The 10,907-nt window shown below is 43.5% G+C and overlaps 1 protein-coding gene across 1 annotated transcript in view; it reads right to left on the bottom strand.

Annotated features, from left to right (window-relative positions):
* Positions 1 to 10,907, bottom strand: part of PCSK1 (proprotein convertase subtilisin/kexin type 1) — a 47,712-nt gene that overhangs the window by 15,511 nt on the left and 21,294 nt on the right. The window contains exons 8-9 of the mRNA XM_003799705.1: positions 9,848 to 10,060; positions 7,366 to 7,466 (exon numbers count right to left, since the gene is read on the bottom strand). Coding sequence (XP_003799753.1) covers positions 7,366 to 7,466; positions 9,848 to 10,060 — 314 coding nt within the window. The remainder of the gene's footprint in view (positions 1 to 7,365; positions 7,467 to 9,847; positions 10,061 to 10,907) is intronic.

Here is a 10,907-nt window from a genome sequence, read left to right as displayed (position 1 = left end):
CTTCATAGATTCTGATTCCAACCAGTTTTTCTTCCTTTGTTCAGGAGCCTCTGACCAGGGTTGCTACCAGTCGGCCATCTTCCCAGAATCCCCAAGTGCGTATGATTAACTGAGCAACAATATAAAGGTCAAGTGGAGTTGCACGGGGTTGCTGGATGTGTTATAATGTATTATAACACGACTTCCTATTTAAAATCTTGATTCTCCTCGTGTGCTCCCAAGTGCTCCTACACTGTTACATATGGACTTTCTTTTTCCAGGTCATTGTCACTTTCCAACATGCTAAGGAACTCATTTGTGTTGGGTATTATTAATGTTAATGTCTGTCTCCCTAGTTCAAATGTAGCCATGACAAGCACTGGGATCTTCATCTATCTTGTTCTCTGATGTGTGCCCAGCACCCAGAGGAATGCTAGGCCCAGGCTGTGTGCTTAGTAAATGTCACTTGGTTTAACGATTGAAAGTGCCTAAGTGTTAACCAGCCCCAAATATGCTTTTAAACCTTACTTTTGTTAGTCATTCAGATTCTTTCACAATCTCAAGCTTTTCCTTGACTTTGAGACCTACATTGTCCCCCCTGATGCCAGCCAAGCATCATTTAAGAAGTAAATGCCCAAGACTTCCCTACTTAGGTTCTTACCTGAATCTTACCATCAGATTGGAGAGCAGACCCAAGGGGAATCTACCTTCTCCCCAGAGCACATAATGTACTGATTAAACAATCCTCGTGACAAGAAAGAGTCAGTGTCCATTCCTAAACATGGGGGAGTCCCTCTAGTAGTTAAAAACCTGGGGTTTATTGTTTGGGGCCTGACCATAGGTGATTACAGAGGTCTTACTTAGTGGGCTGCATGAGCAGCTGCCCTCCCTAAACGGACATGGAGCACAGCTGTGCACTCATAGCCCAGGCCTTAGGACCTGCCCCTCAGCAGTTCTTCCCATATTTACATTCCTAGCCCAGTAAACACCTTAGTCCCTAGGTCGCTTTGAGGTGTAGAGCAGAACACCTCCACCCGGCTCCTTATGGAGGGAGGAGGGGAAGCAGGGAGGCATGTTTCCCACCTGACTCAATACCACTCCCAGCCTTTGCTCTCACCACTCACTCCGCCTCCCTCCCACTCCACCTGCCAGAGTCTTGCTCAGGGCTACTCAACAGGGATGCAGCCCTCAAGCCTGTGCCCAGCCACCCAACCCACACACCTGCCCATGGAGGAAATGGAACAGGGCACGCTGCTGGTGTTTTCTCCAGGTTAAGACGCCTCCTTTACCATGTGATTAAAATCTTCACTCAGTCATTTTGACTTGTTGCTTTAAGGGGCTGCTCTGACACCTGACTGCTCCACTCAGCTGAACTTCTGACACACAGCACTGTTCCCCAGAGCCTGGTGGGTGGAGGCCTTGGGAGGACTCAGGTTCCAGGACTCTCAGTGGGTCCCAGGTCGCTTGCAGTGGGGTCACCTGATACATTTGTGAATAATAAAAATCCCTGAGTCCCACTCCAACCCCACTTATCAAAATATCTGAGGGAAGGGCATGACTTCATACTTAATCTGAAAAAAAATTAACTTTTTAGCCAGTTCTAGATTACAGTAAAATAACAGGTGTTGGCAGAAAAGTTATAAGCACACGATCCATTAAGACAATTATAAGTCATTTCAAATCACAAGGTCAGAACAGGGAGTGATAGAAAGGACAGTAAAGTGCATTCCATCTCCAGAACACTGTGTGACCGTAAGCAAGTCACTGTGTCTCTCTGGGCCTGGGCTGACTCATCTAATATGAGAGGATTGTGCTATCAGTGGAAATGCCTCTTACATAGATTTTCTTTAGTTTTTGGCCATCCCACATTCAGGAATCATTAACTGAGCAGAAATGGGCTATTTCCTCAGTGTAGAAACTAATTCTTCCCTGTAGAGCATTTCCTTGTCTTTTGAAAGGATTTAGGTGAAATCCTCCTATCAAGGTGCCAATGACCTGCACCAGTTTCCCATTTGGATCATAAGCACACACAGTGTGCGCCCGGAGGGAGGCGAGGAAGGCTAGGAGGTGCTGCAGGCCAGCCGTGGATGGTCCCACTAATCAAACACGGAGCATACGCATTCTGCATCTCTACAGTAGAGCACTTATTTTATATTTATTTGTAGGTTTTATTTTTTTAATTTTCTTTATCTAGTCTTTGCAAAATATTCAAGGAGCTTCATTGTCATACAGTCAGGAAAATTAAAGCTATCTTCCTCACAGAGATATTCTTCATTTGCACGCTTTCTCACCCCTGACAGCCGGCCTCTATTGGCCAGCACTCAACAGCACCCACAAGAATTAAATTTGAAAAACTACACTGGGTTGCTAATCAAAGATATGTTTATAGAAAATAAAGGTTATAGAATTAAATGCTGAAATTAAACATTGGTTCTAATTAGAAAAGATGCAGGTAAAGTAATCTGGAGACAAAATTCTAGAATGAAAGTTTTAGGGGCTACCTGGGGGACTGAGACAGTTACTCAAGTTCTTTCTTGGGTGTACCCACTTCATAATTAACAATAGTGCCTTGGGCATTCATGCAAGGAATTCCCTTCTCCCTTAGTCTTAGTATATTAATCTTCAAGATGCTAAGTAGAAATATCAAAGGATACTATTAACTATTCTACTGGTAGCTACACAATCACAGCTGGATGGGATTGGAGGAAAATCCAGATGTATAAATTAACTCTTCATAGCCAGTGTTCTCAAAGTTTGATTAAGGTATTGCCAGTATTTAAAATGGGGAATTCCTAGGCCACACACCAGAAATTTCTGACTAAGTTTCCAGCAAGGAGACTTGAGAATCTGAATGTTAACTAAACTCCCCAGGTGACTATTACATATGCTGGTGTTTGGGAAACATTGTTTTTCCAGGAAGAAAAATATTCCTCTGTACATATTTCAGCCAGAAACCATCTTTCTATTTCCTTTTTCTGTTCCCATCCCTAACACTCTAGCTATATTGCATTTAATACAACATATTGGGTAGTCTGCTTGTGATGGGAAACTTAGAAATACATGTTCATTTGTCAGCCTCAATCTTCTTAACCCTCCTTTGTTGGAGGGAATGATAGGCTGCCACTCAGCAGTTTCTCCACCTCCCATGGCCATGTGAGGGGAAGTGGAGTAGCTGGTTGATAGCATAGGCTTTGGCAGTGGAGAGACCTGAGTTTGAATCTCTTTGTGAGATCTTGGTTACATTTCTCAACCTGTCTGAGCCTCGATTTCTTCATTTATAAAATGCATTTCTATGTCATAATAATGTTATAAGGATTAGAATTAGTATTATATGTAAAGAGGTTAGCTCAGTGTTGGGCATAGACTAAAAACCTAATAAATATTAGATGGCATTATTTGTTTTTGTTTTGTTTTGTTTTGTTTTTTTGAGACAGAGTTTTGCTCTGTCACCCTGGGTAGAGTGCTGTCGTGTCATAGCTCATAGAAACCTCAAACTCCTGGGCTTGAGCTGCCTCAGCCTCTGAGTAGCTGAGACTACAAGTGCCTGTCACTTCATCTGGTTAGTTATCCTATTTTTCTGGGTAGGTTCTCACTCTTGCTCAGGCTGTTATCAAACTTCTGAGCTCAAGTGAACCACCCAACTTGCCCTCCCAGAGTGCTGGGATCACAGGTGCTGTGGGCCACTGTGCCCATTCTGGATGTCATTACTCTTGATAGGTTTAGTCAAGAGTTCTTCAGTCTCAATAGTTGTTTCTTAAAGGATAGCATGTAGTTAAATGATTTTTTCATTCATGAATATCTGGAGATAAAGCTTGGTTACACCTCTAGAAATTCCGGCATTCAGTTTTGGTATAGATAATTGACTAGTGTTCAGAAAACTGCCCAACTGAGAACAGGCAATAATCTCTATGTACTTTGGCAGTAAGGACAAAAATATTAAGATAGACCAATTATGTCTATCTTACTGATAAAATGAATCAATATGAAGAGAATTAAATTTTTATAATAATCACCTGGGATATTACAGATTCTCATTTTTATTTTTTTTGCAGTTTTTGGCCGGGGCTAGGTTTGAACCCACCACCTCTGGCATATGGGGCCAACACCCTACTCCTTTGAGCCACAGGCGCCGCCCGAGATTATAAACTCTTAATGTATCTTACAACTGAGAATCTGATGTAACCTACAATCTATTTACTAGAAAAATGCCATGTGCACACTTAGAAGCACTTCTGCATTTAGTTGCAAAGTGTTCTGTGTATTTCCTAGCAATGGAGCCCTTGCTTTAGAAATAGTCCATCAGAGACTGAGATTAATGAGGCTAGGTCATTCTTAGATCATTTTCTCCTAAATATACAGAAAAACCCAAAGGGTGGCCCAACCTGAGCCCCACAGGCCACAAGAGGATTCTATGAAGTTTTCCTGGCTTATCTGTGATGTCAGATATCATGCAAAGTATGCATGGACCTTTTCTTTGCTCATCAGCTTTTGTCAGTGTCTGTGCATTTCCTGTGTGGCCCAGCACAGCACCTCTTCTTCCAGTGTGTGGCAGAGAAGCCAAGAATTAGGGGGCTGTGGCTTTCCCACAGCACTGACCACTAGTCAGGAAGGCCAGGTGTGGCTGGTTATGTTTACCTGCATCTGGCAATTGCTGGCTGGAGAAAACTCTATCAGTGGTTCTCAACCTTCCTAATGCTGTGACCCTTTAATACAGTTCCTCATGTTGTGGTGACCCCCACACATGAGGAACAGTGTCTTGGTTCCTAAGACCATCAGAAATATGTGTCTTAGGTGATCCTTGTGAAAGGGAAAGGGTCATTCGACCCCCAAAGGGGTAGCAACCCACAGGTTGAGACTTAAAATTTTTAAGATGGCTTCCTTTAAACAGCTCTTTGGGTCTAATTGTTTGTAGCTTGAAATCATAAATATTATAAGCCTGTTTATAGAGGCTAACAGCCTGTTTATAGAGGCTCTCTGTTACATCAGAAAGCATGTAAATTAACTCGCCTAGGACCGCATAGCTGGTGGTGTAGCCAGCTAGAACTTGAAGCCAAATATCCCCTGCAGCGTTCACTATTTGGACTATTTTTTCATGAAGGGTGTTTGGACCTGTGGATGTTGGTCTTAACTTGTTCACAGATTTTGTCCTTTGTCCATCCCCTTCCTATTATAAGTGGACTGAGATTCTGAATGCGGCTTTTTTGTAGGGCCCAAGATCTATTTCTTTTCTTTTCTTTTCTTTTTTTTACAGACAGAGTCTCACTTTGTCCCCCTCAGTAGAGTACCATGATGTCACAGCTCACAGCAACCTGCAACTCCTGGGCTTGGGCAATTCTCTTGCCTCAGACCAAGATCTATTTCTAATTGAGCACGTGGATTTTTTCTTCCCTTGCTGAACATCTTGCCAGCATCTCCGAGCAGGTGGATTCTTGCTAGGCTTGTCTTTTTTGGGTGCTGCGGCCCTGCAGCAGAGACACCCAGGACCTGTCTCACATCTTCACAGAAGCCCTTCCTGGACAAGGGCTCATCAACCTCAGGGCTTTTCCAGCTGTGGCAAAGGCCATGCTGTTCTGCTCATCTGCTGCTGGGAACCAGGTCTACTGAATGTGGCATGAAGAGAACGTGTTGTGTTCTCTCTGGAGAATGCATTCTTTCTTCCAGGATAGTCTTCTCATTAGAAAGGAGATTCACATTTATAAGTTGAATTACTTCTTCTAATATACAACCTTAGCACCTGACTTGACATTTAAAGATTTGCTGTCACCATACAAGATCAGAAAGCAGAAATGAGGCCAAACTACCAGCCGTGGATGTGCAGTGTGAGACAGTTAAATTTTTTTCCTCTGTGTTAAGTATTGGACTATTGTGCAGGTACTATAAGGAAAAAATATTAAATTTTTTCATAACATCACATACACCAAAATAAATTTGGGATGGGGTGGGGGGAGTTTAAGTACGGTAAAGGAATGATAATAATAAACATACAGACAAATGTTAATATAATTTTGGTTTGTCAAGATTTTTCTGAGCATAAAAGCAAAGGAAGAAGCCTTAAAGACAGACTGAAAAACATAACTTTATATACACATATTAACCTCATCTGTTAACAATTATGGATAACAAATCAAAAGGTAAATGTCTAATGGCCTCACTAGAAAAGCCTCGCTAGCTTTTCTGCAGCAAGGCCATAAAATAAAATCAAGGCCGTAAACAAGCAATCACTGAACATAAATGGCCAAAGGATATAAAATATTGTATTTCATTAGTAGTGAAATCAAAGCATATTAGAATGAGAGACTGTTTTCACTTATCAGTATTGCAAACATTTTAACAGATAATAAAAGTAGTTTGGGCAAGAGTTTTGGAAATTGACATTTCATCTGATACACCTAGTGGAAATATCAATACATATCAAAATCATTAACACATACATGACTTTTGGCCCAGGAATTCCAATTCTAAGTATTTATCCTGAGGAATTTATCAGAGATGACAATATTTATGGGATGTTTAAACATGATTAGATGACTTTAATAAAATTTGCATTTCTGCAATGGAATACTATGAAAAGATAAAAGTCCTGTCTTTGAATTTCATCACCCTCACATAATTAGATCAGCTCCAGTACCACTAGGCTTGGAAAAAAGGATTTTTAGAAACAAAAATACTATACACAGGAAATCATATGGACATAATCCTTCCTGATGAGAATAAACAGAAGTGAGAAAATGCTCAACTGAGTGGGAAGAAGATTTAGGGGAGAGATGAGTTTTTAAAAATCAAGGAACACTGAGGTCAATGAGCATTTACTTAAAAAATTATAGAGTGGATTTGGCCGGGTGCAGTGGCTCACGTCTGTAATCCTGCCACTCTGGAAGGCTGAGGGGGTAGATTGCCTAGGCTCAGGAGTTCATGACCAGCCTGAGTTAAAGCAAGAGCTAGGTTTTTGCTCTACTAAAATCCTAACCAGGCATAGTGGCAGTTGCTTGCAGTCTCAGCTACTCGGGAGGCTGAGGAAAGAAGATCACAGCAGCCCAGGAGTTTGAAGTTGCTGTGAGCTATGACACCACAGCACTCTACCAGGGTGACAGAGTCACACTCTGTCTCAAAAAATATATAAAATAAAAATATGAAGTGGATTAAAAACAAATTACAAAATGATGCCTATATCATGGTCCCAATTTTGTGAGTTGTGTAAGTATTAAATCTATACTGAGGTGTTGACAATGTTTATTTCAAAGTGTCAGGAAGAGAGCTTATGATTATTATAACTCTGTAGATTTCCAAAATTTTATCTGTAACCATGTATTCTCGAAAAATGTGGTATTAAAAAGAAGAGGGAAAATTTGGCTTAGTAAAGGTTATTCGAAGTTTTGGGGGCCTTACTTTGCTTCCAGGGCCAGAGCGAAGATGCCAGCAGCCAGAGGTGCTGAGGCTGAGGTGCCGGTGTGGGTCTTGGTGCAATCGTTGTGCAGGTCGGCGCTTGTCTGGATGCATCAAAGAGAGAAAGGCAGGAGAACTTGTGAGGGGTGTGAGCCGCCCTGGGCCTGGTCTAAGGGCAGCATCTGCTGTGACCAGGAAACTCAGCTGACTCAATTCCCCACTTTCTCCTCAACACCACGGACGGATGTTTGCCATCTGCTGGTATTTCAGCTCACCATCCTCTATGTGCAACTTGTCAATAATTCTGGCAACAAGATGCCTTTTCGGGGGATGAAGTACTCCCACCAAGAATATTTTCTCTTCTGAGATTCCCAAATGAAATGTTGTCTATAAAAAATGAACTGTTTAAAAATCACTATGAATCATGCCAGCCTATTAATCATCAGGTCCATTGTGTTTGGTCTGGCATATTTAGAAATTCTGCCTCAGACAAAATTCCCTTTTGCCTTCAGATTGACAGGTGGCTGCCTCTTCAGCTAGAGGAGGCAAAGCCAGCCTAGTCTCAGCCGCTTCAACCACTGAACAAAATCTGCTCCGTGTCTGGTTTGCGCTCACTGTTGACTATACTTGATGCCCATGAGCTGGTGTCCACACCTGCACTGCGATAAACACAGAAGGTTTTCAAAATGAAAAGTGTGCTGGCTTAGTTCTGTTACTTATTAGCTATGTCCCATGAGCAAGTGGTCTGGTTTCCCTCTCCACCTGTAAAATGAGATTCATATTTCCTGACTCATGTTCTGAGGTTTAAATGAGATTCTGTCTGTGAAAATGTTTTTACATCATGTGATGACATATAACGAATTATCCAGGCTAACTTTAGGGGAAGGCTGCTGAGCTGAAAGGAAGAAACCCCAAAGACTCACGATCAGTCTGCCTACAGGCACCACAGCACTGTGCTCAAACAAGCAGTCGGTCCAAAAGATTACTAACAAGACACCCACCCCAGCTCCAGCATTACAGTTCTTAGCTAGAGATTTCAATGCGTGGGAGGGAGGTGTAAAAAAATAATTCCTTCTATTATCACTTCCATTGGCTTCCCACTTGGAGTCGCTGAGTTTCTCTAGCGATGGTGGCTCTGCTCCTAGGAGGGCTGCGGAAGCAAGGTTGCCCTTTTTACCTGTTGACGCAAGTGAGCCCCCAGAGATGACTGTACTGAGAACAAGGTTTGCGTAAGAAAAAGTCCTTGTTCCTGCCACTGTCTCAAATAGAATCTACCAGCTGTCTCTCCCAGGGCTGGCTTACCTAAGGAGGGATTTTTTACAAAGATAAAAAATCTTTTTTCTGCCTCAGTGTAGGATAGCCCAGAAAAGGGCTATGAATAGGGGATGTTAAATGCTTAATGGGCCATTTTCTAAAGGTAGCTCTGGACACCCAGTAAGAGGACAACAGCCAGGGCCTCGGAGCACAGGTGGGGCAAGTGTCTGATATGCCCCTTTCAAAGGGTAGAAAATCTGCCTGCCCCCAAAGAACCCCTGGGCAGGCAGAATGTCACTGTCTGTGGTCTGAGGAACTGAAGGTGTGGGCATGAGAGGAAGGGTCCCTGTGTGAACCAGGTTGCAGAAGCAGGCAGAGGTGCCGAAGGGTGTGGAGAGGACCTTAGTGCTGACCGTTCTGGTGAGATGCCATTAAATGGAACATTGTACATGTTCCTAGGCAATGATCACAGGACTTACTCATCAATCGGATCCTAACCTGCTATTTCCTTGAGACTAGGATCTATATACTTCAGCTAGTTTGTTTTTCTGTGTCAGGAGTTAAATTTGTGGCTTTAAATTTTTAGATTAAAAGCACCTCTCTTCATTGTCAAAGCCCCTAAATGCCCCTTTACCACTGTGCCCTTGAAGGGAAGTCCAATAATTGCCCTTGACAGTCTGACTCATGAAGTGAAGGCAGCCCTGAGTGTGGGCTGGAGGAGGGCTCTGAGCTTTCCCAGATCCCAGCAGGTCACCTAAGGGAAAATTGAGACTGTTATTTTCTGCAGGCCATCCATTCTTAGGAGACATCGCTGGCGTAGACTCTGTATTTTTGTTATCTGCTAAAGGGCAAGTCAGACTATATCCCTGCTATTAAAGGATCAGCCAGCACAAGGGTGATACAGCTCCGCAGCCCCAAAATTGCCTTGAAGGCTGTTTCCAGGGAGGCCTCAGACAAGCAGAAAAGACATTTGGAGTCTTGGCTGTGTGTGAATGACAGGTTTGGTGACTTCTCAGGGTTGAGTTTAAAAATGACAGAGAGGAAGGTCATTTTGGCAGAAGTGCCATTATCCCTGGAGAATAAACTTCCCAACATACGCCAGCCTTTCAAGTGAGTAAAGGGCGGCCTCTGACCGACCCACACAAGGAGCTTCAGCAGCTGTCTCACCACAGGTCGCCAGCATGCCCTGAGCTCTGGTCCCTAAGCAGAGAGTTAGACAGAAGCAACCTACGATTCGCTGGTCGGTGTAGTCCCCGCTGCTGTAGGAGGTGGCCAGCGTGGAGGAGCACTTCTCAGCGTACCAAGGGGACAGGCCCTGCTGTGAGGCGCTGCTGATGGAGATGGTGTAGATGCTGTCTGTGTAGCCGTCGCAGTCACAGTTGTCTCCCTGTCGCCCACCATTCCCAGAAGCCCAGACGAAGATGGAGCCCTTCCCCTGTCTGCCCTAAGGGAAGAGCCAGAACACACAGCACCTGTTATTATCCATGGCAGTCATTGTCATATCCCAATAAAATCCCCAGCAAGCACACGTGTGAAGTTCTCAGATACAGTTACGCAGGGTCTATTTCCAACTCCAGGCTTTTCCGCAGTGGGGGAAATGTTGTGAGACTGTGTACTGCACCCCGCCCCTGGAGTCTGGCCCTGCAGTCCTGGGGCCCTCTCTGGAATGGGGCTGAACATGCACTTTCCTCTCTTTTCTTTATCACGTGGATTCTTAATCTAGCCTTTAGCACTCGCTCATCCTTTCCCACTCCTCTTATGTCACTGTGCTTGCATCTCTGAACTTCCTCTCTCTCTCTGCTTGAATCTTCTGGCTGATGGATAGAATGATAAAATCAGGCATTATTCAGCTCTGCCGCGCAGCTGCATCAAAAGGGACTCTTCAAGTGAATGGAATTCATCAAGGCCGCCCTTTCTATGATTTTTCAATTTGTGTGCTCGCCAAAGTTTCTACTTTTGTTTCATCCTGTGGAGTCCAAGGCCTCAGAATCTGTGCAAAGACAGTAAACCCGAGCAGCAGACAGCCCAGCCAAGGCAGCAGTGCAGCAGGCACGGCGGAGGGCAGCGTGCATCTAGATTTAAGGATGGGTTTTCAGTGCATTTGAAAGAAGTCTGGGCCAGAGTTTACCTAGTGCAAAAACTCCAAAGCAGCAGGAAAACGAGAAAAGAGAAAGAAATGCCCAAAAGTACTTTTAAAATAAATATCCTAAAAGTGATGAAATTCTGTCATCAAACCCAAATAAGCAAAACTCTGTTAATGTCTTTCACCCCTTGGAAGAATGATTTGGCTA

The sequence above is a fragment of the Otolemur garnettii genome, unplaced genomic scaffold, assembly GCF_000181295.1.
Source record: "Otolemur garnettii isolate 467f Iridium unplaced genomic scaffold, OtoGar3 scaffold00154, whole genome shotgun sequence".
NCBI classification, from domain to species: Eukaryota; Metazoa; Chordata; class Mammalia; order Primates; family Galagidae; genus Otolemur; species Otolemur garnettii.
Note: the sequence above shows the minus strand (reverse complement) of the source record. Positions and strands in the feature narration are given on the sequence as shown.